This window comes from Tauraco erythrolophus, chromosome 1 (genome assembly GCF_009769465.1).
Source record: "Tauraco erythrolophus isolate bTauEry1 chromosome 1, bTauEry1.pri, whole genome shotgun sequence".
Taxonomy (NCBI): domain Eukaryota; kingdom Metazoa; phylum Chordata; class Aves; order Musophagiformes; family Musophagidae; genus Tauraco; species Tauraco erythrolophus.
The window spans coordinates 134,263,070-134,288,864 of record NC_141465.1 but is presented as its reverse complement, the minus strand read 5'-3'; the positions used below and the strand labels follow the sequence as shown (position 1 = coordinate 134,288,864).

The following is a 25,795-nucleotide window of genomic DNA, read 5'->3' as shown; positions in this document are numbered from 1 at the left end:
ATGGTCTAGGAGATCTGAAATACTGATTTGGGCTCTGACCAAGCCACAGTTTTGTTCTTGGTGTGTTCTGGGTGAGATACTTCCTCTGCTCTTGTTTCCCAATGTACACAACAGGGACGAGGATATTGACTCCTGTAAAATACTTGCTTGCCAAAGCTGCAAAAATGTGAGCATTGTCAGATAGGCAGAAGGATAAAACCCCTGTAACGCTGAGTCAGACTCCTGGACAATCTTATTCATTTATTTGGCTTCCCACAATGGGCAGTACCTGATCCTTTAGAGGAAGACATGAGACTTCTGGTGATGAACAGCTGGGAAAAAAATTTGTTAATGGATGACAGCAGGGCCTGTTGTGATAGGACAAGGGGCAATGGTTTTAAAATAGAGGGAGGTAGATTCAGATTGGATATTAGGAAAAAATTTTTTACCATGAGAGTTGTAGAACACTGGAACAGGTAGCCGAGAGAGGTGGTAGATGCTCCATCCCTGGAGGCATTCAAGGCCAGGTTGGATGAGGCCCTGAGCAACCTGAGCTAGTTGGAGATATCCCTGTTCCTTGCAGGGGGGTTGGACTAGATGACCTTTGAAGGTCCCTTCCAGCCCTAACCATTCTATGATTCTATGATTCTATGACTATGGTATAAAATTATGAAGACTCTTCTAAAAATATTGATCCTATGATAACAGCAGGTGTATTTTCCTCCATTTAAAATCCGAGTCGTTTTTTCACTTATATGATGACTGCAGTCCTGCTGGGTTTTTTTTTTTGTTTGTTTGTTTTGTTCTGGAGTTTAGTTACACTTTGTATAAGAAAGAGAACGTCCTCTTTTCTTTTTAAACAAGTCGCTTCTCTGTTAACTGAATAGATTATGACTTCTACATTAGAGACAGTTTATCTTCTTTACAGCATAACTTCTTGATAGCTGCATCACATACTCTTCCAGTTATGTCCTACCTGTAATAAATCTCACATACTCTTCCAATTATGTCTTACCCATAATAAATCTCCCCAACCTTTTAATTCTTTCACGCCATATGCCTGTTGTTCTGTGCTTTTTCAATTCAGAACAGAGTTACAAAGACATCACTGGATGTCTCCATATCACATCATGAAGAACCTGTGGCACATCAAAGACCCACCTTTGCAACAAAACCCTTATGTCTAACGTTTCTGATGTAGGTCCTGACTGCGACAGAAAACACTATTTCTCTCCCTAATGGTACTAAGCCATTTTCCTGCTTGGAGATTGTGTTTCCATTTTAAAGCCCTTCTTGCTATGGAAGATTATAAAGCATCTTCTAAGGGTGCTTGTTTTGGGGCAGGCAAGGAGAAAGCATTCAAAGTGGGAAATTCAATTGCAAAGGAGTATATTGATGTTAAGACACAGGCGAGCGCTGCTGCCTACCTGTGTGCAGCCCGATTCGTATCCTGAGGGGGATGTCTGGCATATGTCTCATTTTGAATGTTCCCACCGAGCTGAGGATGTCCAGGGACATGTTGGCTATCTCAGCCGCGTGCTTGTTTCCATTGCGTTTTGGGAGACCTGAGGCAACCATGTATGCATCGCCAATTGTCTCCACCTGCCAAATACCATGACATAAATAAATAGAAAAAGATGGGAAAGAGCAGTAGACGAAAACTACAAGAGCGTTTGACCCATGCATAGCTTGATACTCATGCCCAGGTACTCCTCACCTTGTAAACATCATGGTTTCCAAGAACAGCATCAAATAGCGTGTAAAGATCATTCAGAAGGTCAACTACTTCAATGGGTTCACTGAGGGCTGAAATGGTTGTGAAACCCACGATGTCACTGAAGTAGATGGTCACCTGGTCAAAATACTCCGGCTCCACAGTGCCACCAGTCTTGAGGGCTTCTGCCACCGATCTAAAATAACAACACAAGCAAAGATGACAGGGTAAAACCTCTTGTATGGCATGTCCAAGAACTCAGAAACTCTTGTCCTACTATGTTCAGAAGATCTTCCAATAAACAGAAGGATCTATATGGCTGTAACAAGCACTGATGAAAGTTTCTTCCTTTGACGGAAAGGGGCTTGCCAAGATCGGAGCCCAGCTCCGCCAACTCACTGAGTTCTGGGGAACTCTTTTGTCCAATCTAGCTCTGTTGTGCCAAGGGGCTTTTTTACCATCTAAAGTACTAGTACTTACGGCGGGAGCATTTGTGACAGTAGTTTTTCTGTCTTCTGTTTTTCAATCTCTAGCTCTTCGGTTCGCTCCCTGATTAAATCTTCCAAGTTGCTCGAATACTGCTCAAGCATCCTGAGCATTGAGTCAATGATATTGGTTTTTTTTCCCTTTGTTGATGGTTTTGAACTGGAAAATCAAACTAGAGAATTATTTGCTCCATCTCATCACACCATTGTAGCACTCTGAGTTTGGAAAGGAACAAAAAGTAAACACTTATTTTTAAAGAAACAATGCTAAAGACTTGTCAGTGGCAAGACATCAACAATAAAGACAAACTAGAGGGTGAATTTGCGTCACTAACTATGGAAGCTGCTCAGGACTGTGTTGCTCCTCTATGAACTTTCAGTGAGGGTTAAGTGAAATACCACCTTCCAGGAGTTGGCAACGTGTATGTGAGTTGTAATTGCAATTGTGATTTGTAAATCTGCACCCTCATTTATCCCATGTCTAACCTTCTGGGCAACTTGCAGCCCTTTGCATTCAGACGTGCAAATTTCAGGGCATTAACAACACTTAGAATCATAGAATCATAGAATGGTTAGGGCTGGAAGGGACCTTCAAAGGTCATCTAGTCCAACCTCCCTGCAAGGAACAGGGATATGTCCAACTAGATCAGGTTGCTCAGGGCCTCGTCCAACCTGGCCTTGAACGTCTCCAGGGATGGAGCATCCACCACCTCTCTGGGCTACCAGTTCCAGTGTTCTACAACTCTCAAACTTATAACCTTCTTATGTCTTACTGGTCTTAAATACACATTTGCACACTGACACGTGTGCGTACTGCCATGCCCACCCTCAGCTCCTCATTGAGTTGTGCTCTCTTCTCTAGAGCTGAAGTTGAGCCTCTGGATTGTTTGGATAATCCATGTCTTCATATGCTGCCTTAGACTCAACAGTGGAGTCACATGGGTGTGAAATTATTCAGTTTCATAGAACCAAAAGGTAAAATTCAGGTTTATCTATTTTAACCTTACAAGAAGATAGGAACCGTACTGCTGCATCAGACAAAGGATTTATTTTGCCAGTACCTGTCCATGAGACTGGCCAGTAACAGATGTCTGGGAAAGCTGTTCAAACAGGGCTCAAGTACAGTTATATTTCCCTGGGATATGTTTGCAGCCTCCACCAATCTGCAGTTCAGAAATCTCCTGTGCCAAACGTTGTATCTTTCTGTTTAACAGCTTTTGGTGAATTTTCTTTTTAAATTAATCACCTTTTAAATACTTTAGAAGGCCAAACAACATGTTGATCTGAAGGTGCCATCACAGTTTACAGATCTTTGATTTCCATGAGACTATCCAGGCAGGTACACTGCGAATGTGAAGACACCAAGTCTATGTTCAATCTGCTTCACACCCCCCATGGTGGTGCCATCATGTGGTGGTACCATGGCAGCTCAAGTTCAAGACAAGATCTAAGCCAGACACCACGAACTGTAAAATAACCCAACAGCAAAGGGTTGGGAGCTAGAGCTCTGGGACTTCTTCCATCTTATTTAAGGACTCACTTAAAGAAAAAAAAACACACTTTCTTTTCAAGTACAAAGAAAGTATTGCACCTACTGCTGCATTCACCCACCTTATGAAATACCTCCTCAAAGGTTGGACGTCGTTCAGGGGCTTCACCCCAGCATTGCTTCATTACCTGGATACATTCCAGGGGGGCCAGCTCCGGGGCTACGTTTGGGCGGCACAGGGGAGGGGGCTTCTTCACTTTCTTTATAATTTCTGTGACAAAGAGAAGAATGGGAAGCACGTTGTGAGATGGGTGGTCTTAGTGAGGACAAAGGACATGGACCTTTTCACCTCTCCCTTGCTCACTCCTTCAGCTGTCACAGCTATTCCTTACCATCCAATGGCTGTGTCAAATGAACTTGGGGGTTTCTGCTTTCCTCTGCCAGGAGTCTTTTGGTGAATTGAAAGAGAAGAGATTCGTCTGCCACCTTGTTCCTGCAGAACCAGGTTGTGAGCAATAAAGTGGCTGGATGGGGGAAGGTTGTGTGACAGATGGATGTGTGAGCCTGCAGGCTTGTGTTTAATGAAATTTCCTCTGGTTCTTTCCATTAGGATCTGTGACCCTCTAAGAGAGCCGAGGGTTATGGCTGAGCCTGGACAGGAAGGATACCAGCCTCTGACATTTCGTCATTAGCCAGGAACCAGTACGTAGGAGGTCGATGGGAATGGAGGCAGTGGAAATTATTTTAAGGGGGAGCCTTTGTGTTCAAAACAATGTCTGGGAAGTGACTCCATATCCAGAGGTGAAATAAGACTAATAAGCAACTGGGTTTGGGCTTTCAGATCCTGACAAGTCAGTCCCTGAGTCTACTCTTTTTAGAGAAAACAGCCCCTTAGTGACAGAGCGAAGCTTCAGGTTTCATTGGCAGCTGAAGCACAAACAAGGGAGTGTGATGTCTGAACCCAATCTCAACTTCAATTCAAGTATTTCTTAGTAAGAATATCCTGCAGGAAATGTGGGGTTTTGTAAGGTAGAACTATGTCTTCCTGCTTAAATAAAACCCCAAAGTGATTGTGTTTGAAGTTTTAATCTTTTGTAGTGCAGAGCAGCCAAATGGAGGGCAAACCACCCTCTTTCTAGCAGGACCTCTGCATTTCCACAGCTGTTACTGTGAGTACCCAAAGCTTTTCAGTGTTGACAGTTTACTTTAGAGCTCTTTGGCTCGTCCCACCAGTCTCTACCGAATGAACTTAACGAAGCACCTGGCCCAAATATTTCAAGGGACAGCCAAGGGAAAATGCCTTCCTCAGACAGTTTTAAAGTTCACACCATGAATGAAATCTCCCTGAGGATTAGGAAGCAATAAGTAGAAATTCATCATGTTATCAGGTCAGGAAAGTGGAGTGCACTGTGGTCAATATTTGTTGAAGGTTCCTCAGGGGGACTAGGTGGGGGGATACCTGCTAATTACATCATAGGCTGCGTCATAGGTCCAGCTCTGAATTAAAGAGTGGGTTACATCATAATCATCATTGTCATTGCATTGTTGCAGCAGCTTGGGGTGCAGCAAGGTCAGGGCCCCATTTTTCCAGGCGCTGAACTGGCAGATACTGAATGGCCATACCCTACTTGATGTCTGTTCACCTTAAAATATGTCAAGAACAGTCTTTCACTGAAATCAGCTCTTTTTTAACTGTTCTCACCCTGTCCCTGTTAAAGTGTTTGTGACCTGACCCTGACTGCAGTGCGTTTGCTCTACCTATGCATGGACAGCACAGTCTGAACTAACGAGAGTTGTGCCATGAGCGGTTCCTAAGGAGTTCACCTATTTGCTATTTCTGATACAAGCCACCTTATATATGTCAGTGGGGTCGTGATGTGTCACTGTGGTCTCTGCTAAAGAGAGAAACTCTTTAAACAGGGAAGTAATTAAAGAAAAATAGATGGGCAGATGGACAAAACAGGATGGTAGCATGGGGTCGAGTTCAAAAAACTTAACCCCTGTGACATACAAAAAAAGGCCGATGAGTGTGAAAGCAAAGGAGTTTCCAAGCTATGGGAAATTCTGCCCTCAGAATTCACCCCACATCATGACGAAAAGTCAGAGTTTTGACAGGGAACTGGAAGTGCTGCAGGTGTCCAATTGCTGGCCAGCTCTGAAGCATCTTGGGGGTTACCCAGAGCCCCAACCCATTGATAGCAGTGATGAGTCATGTACCGTGGCTGAGATCAGAACTGCACATCTTGATGTTTATTATGGATGTTTTGTTGAAAACAGCCTTTTGTCACTGAGAAAGGTCGTGAGATTGGGACACTATTTTCATACTAATGTTTCACCCAAGGGGCTTGGCCAGACCTTTTATGAGTGCTCTGTATAAAGCCTTAAAAACGTACTGAAATAGTTGCCTACCTTCAGCTGAGAGCTCTGACATGCAGTATGGTGGACCCCGAACAACCATTTCTTGTAGGATGATTGCAAAGCTGTAAATGTCCCCTTTGAACGTGCCTTTCCTGCACATGTCCGGGTCCCTCAGTAACTCAGGAGCTGTCCAGAGCAATTCTGAAAAATTCAAGAGCATCACATTTCTTGCACTTGAGTTCAGACTATTGCAAACTAAGTACTTAAATGAACACTTTGTTTCAGCCATTTGAGGAAAGGTTCAAACATACTTCATTATTTACTGGATCAAGTCTTCTATTTCTTGTGATGTGTTAAAAATATGAAACTCCCATCCAGACAAAAAAAAATTTGAATTTTCCAAATTTCACTCTGTCTTTAAAAAAATTTGCTGTACCAACAGCTTACATGCTAAAACACCAGCCCTGACCATCTACATGAGAGGTCTTCTAACCATTGCCACAAGCGTTGACAACTTTTTTTGAAAAAAATATCCCTCAGACAAAACGTTGGTGCTGAAGCATGGATTTCTTGTTACTGTTGTTGCTCTTTAACAAAACAACAGTTAATAAAGTATTTTCTGTAGTTCTTAGATGAAAGTAGTTTCCATAAAAGCAGTTTGTGGCTGTCTGAAGTACAATCAGTCTTTGTAATCCAATAGTTCAAGTGATGAAAGACACAGTTGTAAATCATACTGAGCCTCATCAAGAAATGAATCTTCTTCAAACTGGGATATTGCTATCCTGGCAACTGTGCATTCTGGATAATGAGAATAAGGAACATTTCAGCCATTGTAATATATGTAACTTTGTAAAGGAGGAGAAGAACGTCTTCTGGCAACTGCCCTATCTGAGACACTGGAAATGCATAGGAACCAGTTCCTGTGATAGAGGTATCAAAACACTACATACTACTTGAAACCAGGTTTCAAGAATAAGCTGGGATACCAGAGGAACCCCAAGGCAATGGCCAGGTGAAAGAAATCCTGTCAAAGTCTCCAAACCTGGTCCCATGAGATGCTGTCCCTAAGTGGGGGAATGTCATATGGCAGCCATTGGTGATTTTCATGTAGAGGACCTATTTCAGAGACACCTGTATCATCTTGTGTTTCAGATGATTTAGTTTTATAAAACAAGGCTTTTTGCATTTGAGTTAACCTAAAACTTCAAATACAGGGTTGAGGATAAGGATATGAAGCCAATTCCACTGGTCACAGAAATTCAGGATTGATCAGATTTCAGGGGCACTTAAATCCTTCTCCAACTACAACAAGCTTCAGTTCTGACACTGCTTAAAATAAAATCTTTTTTTTGCTTTACCATGACACTCTGCTTTTTGTTTCACTTTCAAAAAGTCTGAAAAAACTTTGCTTATCCTTTCCTGTGACAATGCACTACATACAGGCAACTAGATGTTGTGAGTTTGAGCACAAAAATCCTTATGTGGCCACTGGCCTGCAATTGCATTAGGACAAGCATCTGTTAAGTCAATAGACAAATATTTCCCCAAAATATTTCCTTATGGCACCTACCTTCTGGGGGTGGCTGAACATATGGGCATTTCTGTGCTTCTAAGAGCTCGTTATAACCATAGTCAGTGATCTTCAGCACAAACCTGCCATCCACGACGCAGTTACGAGACTTGAGACGTCCATGGGCAAAATCCCGATGATGCAAATACCTAATTCCCTATGAAACACAGAAAAGATTGAGTCTATTCCTTAAGAACCATCTTATCTGTCAGCATTAAAAGTCCCCAAGCCAAATTGTCACCTTGGATGGCATCAAATACAACATTGACTTGATGTTGAATGTAGTGCTGATCAGCCCAAGAAACCATGGGAGAAGTCCAGAAATGGGTTAGGAACAAGAATTGGGCTATCTGCACCCTAAAGCAATACTGGAAAGGACTGGCATCTTTAGGAACAGTCAAATGCTTTCCTCTGTAGCCCTAGGACTCAGAAATTATACTTTTAGACAAGGTTTAGAAGGTGGACACAAGTGGTACCAAATGGTTAAGTTAAGGGAAGTCATGAAGAGCTCGATGCCCCAACCCAGCTCCCTCAAGAAGGATCTGAAGGTGGGCCTCATACATTCCATGATGGGCTGTATGAATGGTTCTGGAAGTCTACCCTCTGTAGGTCACCTGCACCATACTGATAGTTCACCATTAGGGGGTGAAAACACGTGGGACATGATTGAAAATGTGTGAATGCTCTTTAAAATGTCCATACATGTAGCCATCCTGTGACAGGGGATGTCTGTGGATTGGTTCTATGCTGGATGCGTTTCTGATTTATGACAAGAAAGGGCCTCTGGAAAGTAGGAATTTGCCACCAAATTCATTGTTCTAGGTGATCAGTTCTAGCCTGATGTGTAGTTTCAATCTCTCATCCTGCTGCGTGGATATGGTCCTATTACCCCGAATAGTGCTTCTCTCAGATGGTGACAAAACAGGGATAGGAGATCTCCATTAAAGACCCTATATACCAATATAATTACGTCCACATTCGTTTTCCCTGCATTACTATAAAAATCCCAAAATCTTGGATGAAATAGCTAGGTCAATACAAAAGTCACGTGCAGGTCAAGCCTCAGCAGGAACAATGGATTTACTTTAATTAGATCCATCACAAGAGAGGACTTGAACATCCAATCCAGTTTCATATCTTCATTTCTCAACAAGTCCTCCAGGCTTCCTCGGGAGCAGTACTCTGTCACTATGGCAAAGATGCCACAGTCAGAGAAAAAGCCCAGGAACAGATTCACGTTTTCATGACGCAGATCTTTCATCTGAAAAAAGATAGTGAGTCATAGAATCATAGAACGGTTTGAGTTTGAATGGACATTAAAGGTGGTTCCAACTCCCCTGCCATGGGCAGGGACACCTGTCACTAGACCAGGTTGCTCAACGCCTCATCCAACCTGGCCTTGAACACTTCCAAGGATGGGGCATCCACAACTTTTCTGGCCAACCTGTTCCAGTGCCTCACCACCCTTACAGTGAAGAATTTTTTCCTTAGATCCCATCGAAATCTCCCCTCTTCCAGTTTAAAGCCATTGCCCCGTGTCCTATCACTACACACCCTTGTCCAAAGCCCCTCTCCAGCTTTCCTGTAGCCCCTTTAGGCACTGGAAGGTGCTGGAAGGTCTCCCCGGAGCCTTCGCTTCTCCAGGCTGAACAGCCCCAACTCTCTCAGCCTGTCTCCAGAGCAGAGGTGCTCCAGCCCTCTCATCATCTTCGTGGCCCTCCTCTGGAATCACAAGAGGCCAAGTCAGACAGACATCTGCTCAGCAGCTTCTTTATATAATTAGATGTCCTTACCATTCCTGTACTCCCAAATAGTCTTTCACACAAGGATGGGAAAGCAAACAACCTCTTTGCTGCTTACTTTCAGCTATCCTACAGTCTTTTTAAGCTTTTCTTTTTGTAGTCTTTCCATTAAGACGAGGAAAGCAAGACAGCAAAAGCAAACTGAACAGAAATTTGTTTTTCTTCAAGCAAGCTGGATTGGATCTCTCACTAGGACAAAGTGGCTGGGGTAAATTCAGTTCAGCCAGTGGAGTCTTGCTCCAGCTCTGGTCTCATCTAGAAAGCAATACTATGCCTGGAGAATTCAAAGTTATCCATTACTGGTGCCTTTGGAGACATGCCCTGGTAAATTTGTTATATTTGTATGCATAAAAATGCCACTCCTATGTTAGCGGTAGCTTCCAACAACTAATGGCTTTCAATTCAGAAAATAAATGTGTTTGCCTGTCATTTAGGAATAATAGTAAAATTGAAGACTAAAATTAAACTTCTAACAGTCATCTTAGCTGGAAACACAGAGCAAATCCCAGAGAAATGCACAAGGGAATCTGCCCCACGCTGTTAGGCAGTCAACAAATAACACATGAAAACAGCTACCGGAGCATCATCCTGCCCTGACACGGGCGGGGATGATTTCCTTCAAACCACTCTGCCTTCATGGACCAGGCCACTTAGAGGACTCATTGTACACTCAGCATTGCACCAGCTTTGAAGTGGCAGGCCCAGGGTGGGGTTTTGCAAGCCGCTAACTCTGACACATGGGTCATTGGTGAGTTTGTCAGATGCAATCATGCATGGTCCATTCCACCGGATTTCACCGGGCAAGACTCATTGATGGCCATGACGTGTCATTCAATGGATAAACAGGAGACAAGGAGAATAGAAATACCCTGCAGTCACAAAGGTCCTCCGAGCAACCTTCCCTCCACATGCCCATCCCCTCTTCCTACCTTTCTCAAGATGCTGGTGGAGCTTTGCCGCAGATTGTGAACTGCTCTCGTCTCAAATTTTTTCAGCCACACCCAGTCTCCCTGTTCACAATACAGGTGGATGAATGATAGAGCAAGTCTCTGAGAAACAGCTAACACCAGGACCCAGGTCTGTATTCTGGATCCTTGACTTTGAAAGTGATTGGGGATTTTCAATGTTCTTGGCAGTAGATTCTTTCTATATTGCACCTGAACAGCAATATCCATAGGAAGCCCTCAGAAAAACAGGGAGAGGCAGGACCTTCACCAGGATCAAAATTTCATGCTTGGAAGGTGTATTAGTATCTGATAAACAATGATAAATTGATTAAAAAGGAAAGCAACTCTGTCCAAAGTTTTCGTCTGGCACTAATGATCCAGTTTATTTTGCTCCTTTTTGGGAAAAAATTGCCATGTAATTTTTCAAAAAAGCTCTATTTTTAAGAAAGAACTGATGGGTAGGGTGAGTTTTCTTGGCCATTGCCTCTGCTTTTGCTCCATATGGTCTTATTAGTACAAAGGGTGATTTGATAGCCTTTATTCTGTGTATTTGGATCCAGTCTTGTGAGAAAGGTCCTTATTAGAGATGTCACCACCTGTCTTGTAGGAAAGGTTCTTCATGGTGCCATTAAGTGGTGACATCTCTAAAAGGGACCAGACCTGGCAACACTACATAGGGATGTTGAATACCGCCGTCCCACGTGGCTCCAAGTGTCAAGGTGAGGGTTGGGATAGAGTCAACTTAAACACTGGTAAGCCTCTGCTTGGGAGTAACTTATTTTTGCCCTCAGGGTAAACAAAAAAAACTGACTCAGCAGTATTCATGTCCTGGGATCTACTGTACTGCAGCCCAAGACTTTCTCCACTTGAGCAGCTCAGTGAACTGAAGCAGTGGGAGGAGGCTGCACAAGGTCCCTACGTACCTCGTACAAAGCCACGTTGGAGGTTTCGTGGGTGGCAGCTGCACTTTTCAAGGAAAAGGAGCGGGTTACGGATTTCAGGCTTCTGCCGTCGGCTGCTATGCTGTTTGCATCAGTCAGACTGTCCAATGTCAGCCTCTGGAAGGCATGGAAAGCAGGTGCAAGACAGTTACCAACTTTGAGTGTAAGCCTCCACTCCAGTTATGCCTCAGGCCACACATTTTACCAATGCTAGCAACCTCCCAAACCTCCCAAACATCCCATCTCTCCCCTCTGAATTTCTTTAAAAGGCTCATAAGGTTGACCCTTGTTTGGTACCTTGAAATACTACAGCAGCACTTTCGGTGATAGAGATGTCGTGGCTCGGGGTAGACACCAGATGAGGGAGGTCCCTCTCTGAGCAAGGCACAGGGAAGTGTCTCCTCTGGCATCGGCAAGAAGTCTGTCTGTGTCAGTGACCTAGGCAAAGGGATTGCTCCACAGCAGTCCCTATCATTGGCACGGTCTTGGGCATGGCTCCAGTCAATGCCAAATCATACTCCCTCGGGAGAGCCCCAGCTCTGGGCAGGAGCCAGCACAGGCCAGGAATGGTTCCCAACAGGTAGTTTGGATGCAGTCACTTTTTTTAGAGGATAAGATGGTTTAGCTACATGGACATGACCAATGCTCGCCATCCAACTTTAAGAACAAAGAATAAGCCCTGGCTGTTAGAATAAACACAACCAAGGGTACTATTTTACATCATCATAACCGTTCTGATACTGCATGTGCATCTAATCCGAAACTCAAAACCACTCATTATATGGGAAATCTTCTGACATGCAGGGGAAAATGAGACATGAAGAAGTGAATGACCTTCCCAGAGCTTCATAGGTATGAAAACACCACACAGCAAACACTGTCTTTGAGTGTCCCACCAGATTACTTTCACAAGTGGTAGGACTTACCTTTTTCTGTAGCTCTGGGTTGATGAAGACAAGGTCATCCAAGGTCAGTATTATCTTGTTAGCTCCCTTGAATAGCTGGCTGTTCAAGATACTATGTCTGTGAGATTTGGAGAGTCACGGTTATCATTTTTAGGTAGGTAACCAGTTTATACCACCTCCGAGTCCCTCACATCTGGCTTCCCTGCAGTATTAGGAAAGTTCAGCATGTTGTATGGTAGTGGAATGGACATGGGTGAAAGGAGTAGACAAATTATGAATCTCTGACTTGGACTGAAGTCCCTTGAGTCAAAGGTTATCCGATTCACGGACTACAAAAGCTGGAACCTCAAAGGGTTTCACCACAAACAGACATCTTGAGTCAATCTGGTTACAAATACGAATTGGATGTATATGCAATGTATACTTTGTTTTGCTTGGGTTTATTTTTCATACCCTAAATCATTCTCCATTAGGAGAGACTAATAGTTTTTATTAGACCAGCCAATCTGGCTGGTGAGAGAACAGCTCTTGGGCACAGCAGCCTTTCTTAGGGACTGAAACTGAACCATGGGCAACTTATAAAAGCTGCCTAGACACAAGTTACCATCAAAATGTGCTGGCTGAATCTCCATATTGTATCATGGTGCAGTATGAAGTGCACAGCAAGATACCCACTTGTGATGGCTGCAAGCTCATACAGAGGGAAAAGCTACAGGGGATGAGCAGTTTGGTGTGTGTGGCGCAGTGTAGTGCAGCATGGAGGTCTTGGAAGCAGTAATGCCAAACCAGCGCTGTTCCTCTTGGTCAGGAGTAATTAGATCAACAAGATGACTGTGCTGATTCAGATCTACTTCTTCCAGGACCTGGGCCAGATGGGATGTCTATCACACACTGTGTAACACAGGACAAATGTGCTTCTGGCATCTCCACAGGATGCTGCTGTCTGTTTTCCAAAGGATGACTCTCTGCAATCCTTGATAGGCTACCAGATTGGAAGAACTGCCACAGGGAGAGAGAAAACTCAGTATAGTCATCAGACCAGCAGAGACACTATCTGTTGCTTGATTGTACCCTGCTACTTGTCCAGCTTCTCTTGAATTTCCAAGGCAGAAGAGACCACACAAGAAACGGTGCACTGCCAAGGACTACATGTTCGTGGCATTGTTCGAACAGAGTTACATCCACTTCGTGCAAATCAATGCAAAACATCCCAGAGTTTCATTGTCAGTTTTTAGCTGGGATTCATCTGACACTAATACCCAACACATGGCCATTTTAAGGTCTTAGGGAAGAGGCAGAAGTCGCACCCCATCATTTTGAACCCACTATTGCAATGGATGTCAAGATCTAACGCTGAGCACAAAGCATACTATCTATTAGACAGTCAAAAACTCATCAAGCAGGAATAGAGGAGGGAAAGGAAATCTTCTCCATTGCCCTCAATGTCACATTTTTTTTTTGTTTAAGGAACTTTGTTGACACTATGGCAGATGTCTGATCTACTCACACCTAAGATTTCTGATAAGGTGAGCAATTTAGCCATTTGCTAACTGTAATGTAGAAGAAATCCATTTCACAAAATATCCATACATCCCCACAATGTGTTTTTCCACTGCATATACCACTCTGTGTGTTTTAGAAGAGCACAGACAGCTTTATGGAGTTCAGAGGGGGTCTTGGCCACATAACCACAGGCATCACCTGGGATGATTTTTTATAATCTTTCTCTAACCACTTTGTCCCAAGCCACCCAACTCCATGCAAAAATCTCATCACTTAATGTTACCTTTCACCTGTGCACCTGAAAACCTTGCTTGCTCAATCACGTCCTCTCCTCGTATCATGGAGGAAAGCACTCCTCTGCCGAAAGCAAAGTTCACAGAGTGGAGCGACTCATGTAAGGTCCCTGGCAGAGCTGAGAACAGAGCTCCCACGTTTGAACTCAGACCATGCTGTGGTTTAAATTTAGTTCCAGACATGCCCTTCCCTGACATAAATCCTCGTCTGAGTCATGCTAGACATTTTTTTTTCCTTCCCTTGCAGATGGCCATACATCTTTACTCATGACTGAGCCTTCCCAAGCACAGCCTGGTACTTGTGGAACAGCTTACAAGTAGAGTAGGCAGAAAAATTGTCTTTTATTTACGTAATTGTAGAGGCTGGTGGCCAAGGAATAGAGTAGGGTTTTAAAGTGCGGGTGGATGGAGGCAACCTCCTCAGTGCCTGCAATTATGAGATATCAGAAGCAGCTGTGTGCTATAAGCAGGGGAGCTGTTTGGGGTGTTGCTTGCTGGGTGGCCTTATATCATCTGGATTTGGAGGGATGATTCATAAGCGGAGAGAAAACATGTTTTGGGATTATTTGAGAGGCAAAACTGGATGGGATAATCCAGGAACCCTGCTCTGTTGAACTCATTGCTGCTGAGTAAATATGTCTTCTAATTTCACTCTAGTTTCACGCTAATTTCAGTCACGCACCACATAGACATCAATAATGAGAGACAGGAGCCAATTTGGAGCAGAAGATTACCTTAGGATATGGCCACAGCATCCTTGCCAAAGAGCAACCCATAGCTCCTGGACCAACCAGTCCGTGCTGCCTCATGTTCACCTTGGACATTGAGCTGAGACAAAAGTGTGACCTATGGAACTGTTGGAAATTGTCCCTTCTCCAGCAGACTACTTCATTTGCTCCAAAGATCTCATGCCCAGACCATTATATATACAATATGAATGGCCAGGGAGCAGGACTTCTGTTCAAAACAGGGAGTGAATCAGCTTGGTAGTAAAGAGGTATCCTAATTAATTGCTCTGAACCCTCTCCAGAGATATTGTCTCTCTCTGTAGTACGTGGAGAAAGTCAGCCTAGGTGCTTCATAAGAAACATGATTATATTAGGGACAGATATCCAGGCAAGAATGATCTGAAGTAAGAAAAAAGCATTTAACATGGCAGCCCATTGAGTCTCCACCCCAATGTTCTCAAAGTAGATTCCAGTCTTCGGCATACTTTGCACTTCCAAAGCGATAGTCGCTTTCCTAATGCTTCAGAGCCATCATCCAGCTAATCCTTCCAGCAACAGACTGCGATATTCTCCCAAACCTGGACTGGATCAAGGGCAGAATGAGAGTCTCTCCTGAGACTGCAGAACTGATGCCCGCAGTGCTCAAGCCACTATCACTTAATAAAGTGAAGAGACAGGTGTCTGGAGAGCAAAGACCACGATCAAACCTGCTATGTGTTCACATAGCCTAAACTATGCATAGCATAAACATAGCACAAGTCTCCCATAGAAGCTAAAAACATGGCATCACATCAAATACACACTGCAATTCTCACCTGATGAGAGAAGCCAGGCCCACAGCACAGAGCACCAGGGCAAGTATCAGCACTATTCCCAAAACCATGACTGCAGGCTCAATCCCTGTGCGAAGAGGGGAAGAGAATTAGAAAATCCCTTTGATTTAGGCAATAATATTGAAAATATCAACATCAGACCGTTAGACTGCAAAGTCAAATATTCAACCAGGAGAATAGTAGAAGACAGTTTTTCTGCAATGTTGATTTGTGAATGCACAAATAGTTACTGACTTTACTTACATGGGACTGCAGCTACTTTAATTATTTATTTCCATGCACTTTTTTCATATGCCAGACCTAGAGCCTTGGATCAGAGAAAAATAGTTTTTCTTCAAGTGACTAAAGACTGGACTCGCAAGAAAGTATGAAGTTTTAGAAGCAGTTTCTTCAAAGTTCATAACTTTTGAACATTTGACCCTGTTCTCTCCAGGAACTGAAACGCTGAAAAACCTTTATCATGTGGTACCAAACTGACAGCCAGTGTGAGTCACCAGCCCATCTGGGATTTTTCATTCCCTGCTACAGATTTCTAAATGTTGAAAAGAGCAGAAGAGAAGGAGGAGAAGGATCATGTCTTCCTCAATGGGCTCATCAACAGAAAGAAGTGGAGACACATACTTTGTTCATGAGTGTCATTGCCAGAGAGCTGACATGAGTGGATGAGCTGAATTCCAGTGGGAAGTGTTTGCTGTCTCTGTCTCTTCTGTTTATTTCTATTTTATTCTGTCTGTGTTCAGAGATCTTTAAATACAAACAAGCATGGAGAAATTTGGGTTGATAAAAGGTTCATGACTCTAAATCACTCTTGCACCTAAATCACAGGCCTTTTTGCAAGCACTGGAACCTAGAGCTTCACAGTGAAAGCTGCGGGAATTTTTGAAAATTAACATTCTTTTCAGGAACAGAGAGAGCATTTTAGCTGAAATTTTCCTCCTGGGTTTGGACTTACTTTCTACTTCAGCCCAGTCCCTGATTGTCCTCACACATACACTGGAACCTGTTACCCAGAAAAGTTGTGGATTCCCCATCCCTGGAAGCATTCAAGGTCAGGTTGGATGGGGGCTGGAATGATGATCTTTAAAGGTTCCTTTCAACCTAAACCATTCTGGTACTATGCTTCTGTATAAGAAGTCACTTTGCTTTCATGCTCCAGCCTGGAACTAGCCTTGTACACCTCCATCTGAGAAGAAATCCGGGCACAGTGGAGTGAACACTTCACACCCATTTCTTTACCTTGCAGACAGTGTGGATGTAGACCAAGGTTTCATTTCACCAAATTGCAATGGAGGAATAGCCAGCTTTCTCCTGGAGGTGCTCACCTTGAATACAGGAATGAGCAAGACCACATCAAGCTAGCCTGGAGGCCAACGTTTGTTTTTCATGCAAAGACAAAGTCAGAGTGTTGCAGCCCTTGTAAAAGTACGTGACAGCAACCCAATGTTCATCACTAGGAGATAAGAGAGCTGCCAAAGATGTGTCTCCCTCCAGAAGGACTGGTATGAGTGTGAAGCCAGAAAACACCCCATAAAGGTCTTACGTGATGCTAAATCCATGGAAAAAGAGGGACTTCATCAGCTTAGAGGTACACTTGCAGGAAACCTAGTGCTCTGGAGCCGTGGTTGCTTGCTAGGAGTCTTGTTATTAAATAGAGAATGAGGTTTGAATAGTGCAGTCACAGGGGCATGGGTTGATTTTCTTGCTGGACAAAAGAGGAAATATCTCCTGGACAAACCAGCCATGAAGTGTAGGGGTATGAAAGTCCCATCTCACATCTCTGCACAGCCTTCTAACATTTTCAGAGAAAATCCGTAACCCACACCACAATGTGGTTGGAATAATGTGGAGTTTGTTACTGCTCTCTTCTGCATTCGATTATTTTGTTGATGTTGTCTCCTAAGCTTCCTCAGATAGCCGCCAGAGACTCTGCTGTCTGAACATATCTCCTTTGAGAAAGAGCTTCAGAGAAATTCTTTTGCTTATTACCATTGCATTTTATAACCCAAAAAGTGCTTGACTGTACTTCAGAGGACTCCAAGGCAACGTGGTACTTGAAAGGCAGTGCAGAAAACCAAGGAAGAGCAAAGGGTCTCTCTCTGATCATGTCCTTTGCTTGAAGTAGGGGCACAGCTACGCATCATGACATGAGGTCTCTTCCACAACTGGAAAACATTCAAATCCAGTTTCATTCACTGAAGCAGCATCTGATAAGCTGAGAGCAAGAGCTGGTTGGAGCACAAAATTCACTGGGGTGAACAGTAAAAGGACAAGAGTAATAAAAAATAAACACCCAGATAAACAAACCCAAGGAATAGGAAGCAGCGAAAGCAATACCAAAGACCAGAGGGCTCGTGTTACTGATGGACGGGCCACTGCAGGAACTATGCAAAGCCCTGAGGAAGCTCAACCAGAACTTTATAACTAATCAGAAGGTTATCATGGGCTCATGGGAAAGAGCAAACTTACAGCATACTTGAGGGGACTTATGGGACTGTGTTAAACTCATCGGGGACCCTTTAAGGGGACTACAGAAGTATATGAAACTTCTTATGGAATGTTTAGAGGAAGGGAAAAAAAATGGAGAAAGGAAGGGATGGGAGTGAGCTGTAGAAGCTTGAGCGTGAGATACTGGTCACATGTAAGATTCATAGATTCATAGATTCATAGATTTCTAGGTTGGAAAAGACCTTAGAGATCATCGAGTCCAACCGTCCCTAATCCCCATTAAACCATATCCCTAAGTAGATCATCCACCCTATTCTTAAACACATCCAGGGAAAAGCTTGTTGTGTATTTTTCCAGCCAAACCCTGCACCTGATCGTCACTATCTGTCCTACTTTCCTCTTAACGTCTGTTCCTGATTTCTTTTCCTGGATGAAGGTGTTATTCTGCCTGTGTGTGACATTTGCAGACTTCAAGTCAGCCTAACTGATGAGTAAGTTAAGAGGACCTAGACCCTGCAACTCATGAGAGACCACAAGTCTGGAGACCAGCTCCTGGGGAGACCAGAAGGTTTGAGAGCTGGCTATGGAGGAATTACAGGTCTGGACCACCTACCAGAAGATACATTGGTCTGTGTGCAGGGGCTGGGGTCGTGACATGTTCTAACAAGCTTGGAGCCTAATTAGCTGGTGTATGAGAACAGAATCAGGCCCTTTTTGTTGTCTGTGTTTCTGAAATGCTGATTGTAGGTGGTGGTGCCTGTAACTGCTTTGCTCTCCCCTATGTGTCGCTGACTGGCTGTGTCTGCACTCTCTGTGCGTGTGTGTGCGTGTACTGGCAGCACCTTCTCAGCCCTGCTCCTGGTGGACCTGGGGTCAGGGACCACAGCAGCCTGGCAGCTTCGCTTCCATCCCCCCTCCACCTCTAACGCCACACGAAAGCCACGCTGAGGCCCAGATTTAATTTGAGTCATAAAATTCAGTCTCTGAAATATTAGTAATAACAATAAATTACTTCTTCGCTGGCAAATGCCTGGAGCGTTATGCTTTTGTAAAGGTGTGAATATAAAACCTGATCTCTCTAAAAATCGGTGAGATTTTCCCATGGACTGCAATGGGATGCTAAATTGCTATGCTTTTCCTAGTAGTGGTGAAGAATTAGATGTATGGTAGCATTTATTCGTCTCTTCTACAGCTTGCCAGCTGCTGTAAGACCAGTATATCTCCCATTACTGTGGAGCGATACTGATTTAAACCAACTGTGGCTGAGCCAAGGGGAATGTTTTTCTCAGCTGCTGCATGAAATATTCTGTAGATGTGGTTAATTTTGTCTGTTTAAGTCATATCCTGGAGCAGTAGGAGTAAATGCTTAGTATTAAAAGTAAATATGTCAAGTGGAGGCTAAGTACCCTACCCTGAGATTTTGGTTTCCCTGTCGACTTTAAAACTGCACCACAGTTGCCTCAAATTAAAAATAATAAGTAAAACCAGTGCCCAGTCTTGCAGACCCAGGAAGCAGCACAGATCTCTCTGCCCTGAAGTCTTCAATTACCACCTCTGTTGTCTACAATAACTCAAATTATTTTGAGCAATGATTATCACCTTTTCTTGATGAGGTGAGCTCTGATGATCCTTAAAGCTGCATAGCTAACTGGATAAAGAAGCTGGGGTTAACCAGGAGAGATGGTGAGAGCATCTGCTGTTGTGCAGCTCACCTAGGCTGTCTTCAACGCAAATCCTCTTAGTGTCCTGCTCTTCACAAGGACAGGGACACGGTGCTGGCTGGAGCCTCTGGTATATATTGACTGCTATCAAAATAGGCAGATGTTGACTGTTAGACCTGGAAAACTCTTTCCAGCACACAACAGTGGCAACAACGTTATTGACCTAATAAGCAAGAACACAGTCTTGTGGATTGGTAGTGGGGTCTTTGTATAGGACTCCCATTACAAACAGCATGATGACTGGTCATATTTATATGAATTTCTTGAGTTTAGGGTTTTCCTTTTGGGGTACTCTCCCTCAGAGTGAGAGAAAAGATGAGATAAATAAAAAGCATGGACCCAATGCCATTTGACCCTGTTTTTTTGTCTTTCTTACCTCCAGTGCAGAGAACATCTGGATCAAACCAACAGCTGGAGTCTGGCTTGGGTGGAGCTCCGCTCGGAAAGTGGATGTCCCGACCTAAGGACTTCACAGAGTCTGAAGACATGTCTAGCAAGTGGGTTGGGAAGAGCTGGTTCCCATGACCGTCTGTGTCCAGAATCACGTAGTTGCTCAGCCCCTTCCCACAGTTGTCTGTCTCTATCCAGTGATTAAATCCAGAGAAACTGAAGTTTTTTGTGTGCTCAGCTATACTAGCTCCTGAGATTCTGACTCCTTTCCTCCGAGCACTGTCTATAGCCATGGCCATGAAGTAAATGGCATCATAGATTGTTCCAAAAAGCGGAGAAACCTAAAAATACAGGAGAAATTGAGGTCAGGATATACTGCTGCCAACACCTGATTTGAGATCTGTGGCAAAAGACGTCCCACTGGCTAAGCTATAAACTCAAGAACTGAGACACCTGAGCATTAAGGCTCACAGGGTAATGGGTTTGAAGAATCTTAAGTTGAAGGTAGCTCTGGATAGACCCAACATATGGGTAACTTTGAATAACTGAATTTCTTCCCGAAACAGAATTTAAAAATATTTTTAAAACCATGTAAAATTGCTTTATCATGGGAAGAGGCAAGACTTTGAGCCTGATGTTCAGGTGGCATCTTATCACAGCCTGCCTCAAAGCACTGCACTAAAACATCTTCCTTAAACAGAAGATCAAAGCCAGAGGCTCACCTCCCTATCCAGGCAGGAAAAATGCCATGCCCAAAGGATTAGTTCTCTCTGTCAGAGCATTGTTTATTCCTAGAGGCATGAAAACTACAAAGCAAAGCCACAGCAAACTCATTCCCTGGAGAACCAGAGCCTTTTATCCTTGCATTGCTCCCTTCTGTGCCAGGCTTGGTTTAGGAGTCTAAAAATTTCCCCTCCCCTAAAAACACACATGGTGGCTTTTGCAATCATATGGTCACGCACAGTTGGTAGGTGAAGAGAAATTATAGCCATATACACTCCCAGCAAAATGAGGAGTGCTGTTGGGAGCCACAGAATTTGACATCTGTGGTGGGATTCATCGACCAGATGTAGACACCTATAATGAAGAACCCTACACTCAATATAGTTAACCGGAGCTCTCATTGCAGTGAAGGGAAAGCAATGAATGCTTTGAAGGCATGATTCATCTCCTCCTAAAGCAGATTTCCGTGCAGATCTGATAAATCATACCTTAAAAGTACTTAATAACTTTCTGAAAGACCATAGAAGATTAGTTCAATTGAATACTGCATCTCTTCACCATATGACAGATTCTTCAATTTTTCTTGCAATGTTCACAAGGTCAAAACTGTCTTGTCTTTTTTTGCAGGTTACTGCTGACATTTAGATAATCGTGCTGACAAAGAATAACTTTGTCTACAATGCTGAAAAGAATGAGACAACACTCTTAAGCATCTCCCTCTAGAAACATTCAGTATTTCACCTGTCTGTCACATTTCCTCAAACTCTTAGGTATGTGGACATCTTATTCTGCCAGAAAAACTCCATGGACTTTATCTACCTTAGGAAACACATCTTCAGCTTGGGCTAACGGCAGTCAGCATGTAGCAAACCAAATCTGAGAGCCTCAGAGTCAACCCCTTTCTCTTGAATACCCACCATGGTCCCGAAGTTGAACTAACTGAGTTAGATTGTCAGACATTCAGGAGAAATATCCTTTCCAAATGAATGCAGACCACATCCAACTTTCTAATGTTGTTTGTTGTTTTTGGGTTTTTTTTTCAAAATAAAAGCATACATTCTGGGTAGTCTCTCACTTGTACTTTCTCTATAACTATTGCTTGTCTCATGTCTCCCATTACCAGGTCCCAGAAAAGCCCAAGAGAAAGAATATTTACCTGGGTGGCTTCCAAATCCCTGGTTATTTCACCACTTTCTGTAGCTTCCCTGAATGCATCATAGAAGGTCCTTTCTCCAGACGTGAGTGTGATAGTCAGCACAGCATCATATGCTTCCTGGAGCTTGCTGTCGTTATCAAAGACGTTGAATGAGTTGTTTTGGTAAGGAAGACTGTACAGTAAAGTGTCATATGGAACGAAGATGTATCTTCCATCTGCTAGTCCCATTTCCAGAGCTTTTGTGAGTAAGGTGGCCTGTTCCTCCCCTCCAACGAGCACAGAATGCATGCACAGCAGAATAACTGAAATACAAGATCGCAGCATTGTTGATCCATGTGGGGTTTTCTACACAAAAATTAGATGATTTAGATTGATATAATAAAGAAATTTTGAAATCTATGATTTAGATTGGATATAAGAAAGAAATTTTTCACTCTGAGGGTGGTGAGGCACTGGAACAGGTTGCCCAGAGAAGTTGTGGCTGCCCCATCCCTGGAGTTGTTCAAGGCCGGGATGGATGAGGCTTTGAGCAACCTGGTGTAGTGGAAGGTGTCCCTGCCCATGGCAGGGAGGTTGGAACTAGATGATCTGTGAAGTCCCTTCCAACTGTAACCATTCTATGATTCTATGTTTAAAATAGCTCCCTACCTCCAACAAAAGAGCTGTCTAAACTGCTGTATCAGGTCACACTTTAATGATGGTCCCACCACTACGATGTTCTGAAGAAGTTGGGGGCTGTACTCATTTTGTTTGACCTCCGGAGGTCTGCAACATCTAGCAAAGGAGACTGTGAGCATTACCCATTCCTGGAGGCATACAGAAGGAGGAGTGGAGAGAAATTTTGACAAAAGTGAGGCACAGGCTAATATGATGGGAAGTTTTTGTCCTGTGCTGCCATTGGCTGAGAGACCTGAGCTTCCCCTTTGTGTGCCCTGAGCTGACAAACACCACACAGCCATTAGCAGTGACCAAGCTCCACCCGTTCATCTTTTCACCATATATATGGATTTTAGCTTGGGCACTGTGTTGTGTTTCAACATCTGATCTTCAACACAAGAAGGACATGGAGCTGTTGGAGCGGGTCCACAGGAGGCCATGAAGATGATCTGAGGGCTGGAGCACCTTTCCTATGAAGACAGGCTGAGAGAGGTGCAGACAACTGGGGTTGTCCAGTCTGGAGAAGAGAATCCTCGGGGAGACCTCTAGCAGTCTTCCAGTACCTAAAGGGGGACTACAGAAAAGCTGGAGAGGGACTTTTTACAAGGGCATGTAGAGATAGGACAAGGGGCAATGGCTTTAAACTGAAAGAGGGGAGATTTTGATTAGATCTAAGGAAGAAATTTTTTTACATTGAGGGTGGTGAGGCACTGGAACAGGTTGCCCAGAGAAGTTGTGGTTGTCCCATCCCTGGAAGTATTCAAGGCCAGGTTGGATGAGCCTTTGAGCATCCTGGTGTAGTGGAGGGTGTCCCTGCTCATGTCAGGGGGGTTGGAACTAGATGATCTTTGAGGTCCCTTCCAGCCCAAACCGTTCTGTGATTCTATGATTCTATCCCAGAGTCTGCGTCTTTGCTTACAAAACACCATGGGGCCAATGTCCCCATGTTTGGTGGGGAGATCATACAAATACAAGTGTGTTTGTTTAACAGGCTTTCCATGGTGCTCACTGGCCCTTCAGGAAAGGAAGCAGTCCTGATTTTTCATCCAAGACAACATTTCAAAACTCAGTCAGTGAGAGAAGCAAAGTAGGGCAATGATGGGAACAAAAGTTGCAAAGGAGACCTGCCTTCTACTAAACCAGGAGGGAGTAGGATCTCTAGAGTAGCTGTGGTTCCTCCTTAAGAGAAAAAGTGTCCTTGGCAAAGTAGAAGCTGAAGTGAACAAGAGCATTTTCAGCTTGCTGAATTACAGGGTACTTCTAGGCAATGATTCATCCCATCCTATCGCAAAGATCTTAAGCTGATCAGGTGAATCTTGTAGAGGGTCTGGTTCTCTCCGTTGATTATGAAAGGAGACCATCATCTCTAATTCACATGGAGAGCTGTGATGGTGATGAGACGAACCCACTCAAGGTGAATTTGGTCTCAAGCATAGATTCGAGCACTGATAAAACTCCAAGTTAGACAGCACCTTGATACTCTTGTTAGTCTTTGGTATAAAAGTCAAAGTCTTGGCTAAAAGTCCGTGTCTGGATTCACAGTGCTGACTGCAGAGGTGCACACCCAGGATCAGAGCTCCATCACAGGCTTCCTAACAAGGCTCTGAACCAGAAAAACAAGACTTTTTTCCCCACATTTTCTCAAGAGAAAGATGCTCATTGTTTACTACATGCTGTACATCAACAAGGATACTTCCACTGCTTTAGTATGTGGTGTATGACACTGGATTTCACTTCTGGTACCTTCACTCAACACACATAACAAGGACAGAGCATCAAGGCATGAGATTTTTGATAATTCATAATCCAAAATACCATAAATATAAAACCTTCCTATAAACCCCTCCTTACACTTGACAGGGTCAAGCACAGACATCTGTCTACCAAATATGATTTTTTCAGACCAGCTGGACCCAATCTTTCGTGTTGTCGAAGACTATTTTGCCCTATCTCCATCACGTACAAAACGCCCAGAACTCTTTTACATGAAGCCCTGTCTCCGTTAGAGTCAGAAATAAAATTCTGCTTGACTTAAATGACTTCAAAATTTCATTCTCTAAGCTATGTCCGTTGGATAACAATACAATCCTATCCTGGAGAAAATAAAATTAAAAAAGGAATGAGACTGAAAGCACTTACTTCTAATGCCATCAACATCTTTAATCTCATTCCAGGTGTCTTCAATGCCTTTTTCTCCTTTACGCATGGATGTAACAATGCCTACGGGAAGCCCCTGGTTCCTGAGTGCACTCGCTAACTTCTTGGCTGTGTCCATCCAAATATCCTCGTTGGAAGCAATGATGCCAACATGAGCCCAGTTAAAATATTTCATTATTGTAAACAAAACTCGGGTTGGAGAGGGCAGAGTCCTTGCAAATGTTGGGTGATGGATGGTGGAATCCAGTTTATAATTGATGCACATCCATGAGAAGATGGCTTTATTCCAGTTTTCCCCTAAAAATGTAGCCGCCTCACAGAAGCCAGGGTTCAGAGGGCCTATGAAAGCTGAGGAAAGCTTACTGAAGTCAGCAAATCTAAGCAGAGCTCTTGATGTCTCACATTCTTCTTGCAGGACCACGTAATCCAGCCTGTGGCCAAGATCTAGTGAAGGATCTTTGCTTATTCGTCCCACTGCTAGCCTGGCAGCCACGTGGGGAAAGGCTTTAGAAAAGAAAGGGTCGCAATTCCAGGGTCCAAGCAGTCCAATTTTAAAAACAGAGCAACGTGTTGGAGAGCAAAGTAGGATTATTCCAAACAGCAGCCACCAGAGAGCCTGGAAAAATGTCTTGAAAGAATTTCCAGCATTAAACTGATGCAATCTAATGTGCCTTGACAGCACCCTGGACAAGCTGTTAGGATGCAGCAGGAGAAATGACATTGTTTTACAGGTGGGTAGATCTGCGCCGAGTTCTTCAGGAAGCCAGGCAGTGCATTACCAGCTGCTGGAAGAAAAGTAGATTACATTTTCCTTCCTGTGCGTGTGTTTGTTCCGTGCATGTAGATAGAGCTGAGTCAGCCCAAATTACACAACTGTTCTCCAGGTGCAAGTCTATGAGGTGCCAAAACCCTGCAGAGACACGTGGACGTGCACCACACAAGCCACTGCACCGTGTAGACATGTGTCCAACCAGTGCCAGTTAAATTGCCATAGTCCTT

At 43.7% G+C, this 25,795-nt stretch overlaps 1 protein-coding gene across 1 annotated transcript in view; it reads right to left on the bottom strand.

Annotated features, from left to right (window-relative positions):
- Positions 1 to 25,517, bottom strand: part of LOC104378100 (retinal guanylyl cyclase 2) — a 43,027-nt gene extending 17,510 nt beyond the window's left edge. Inside the window, 15 exon segments of the mRNA XM_086616399.1 lie at positions 1,407 to 1,581; positions 1,697 to 1,889; positions 2,174 to 2,322; positions 2,324 to 2,338; positions 3,790 to 3,938; positions 6,077 to 6,226; positions 7,596 to 7,752; positions 8,680 to 8,856; positions 10,327 to 10,407; positions 11,268 to 11,402; positions 12,212 to 12,308; positions 15,530 to 15,614; positions 20,090 to 20,444; positions 21,983 to 22,284; positions 24,779 to 25,517. Of these exon segments, the coding sequence (XP_086472525.1) occupies positions 1,407 to 1,581; positions 1,697 to 1,889; positions 2,174 to 2,322; positions 2,324 to 2,338; positions 3,790 to 3,938; positions 6,077 to 6,226; positions 7,596 to 7,752; positions 8,680 to 8,856; positions 10,327 to 10,407; positions 11,268 to 11,402; positions 12,212 to 12,308; positions 15,530 to 15,614; positions 20,090 to 20,444; positions 21,983 to 22,284; positions 24,779 to 25,517 (2,959 nt within the window).
- Between the last annotated feature and the right edge of the window lie 278 nt (positions 25,518 to 25,795).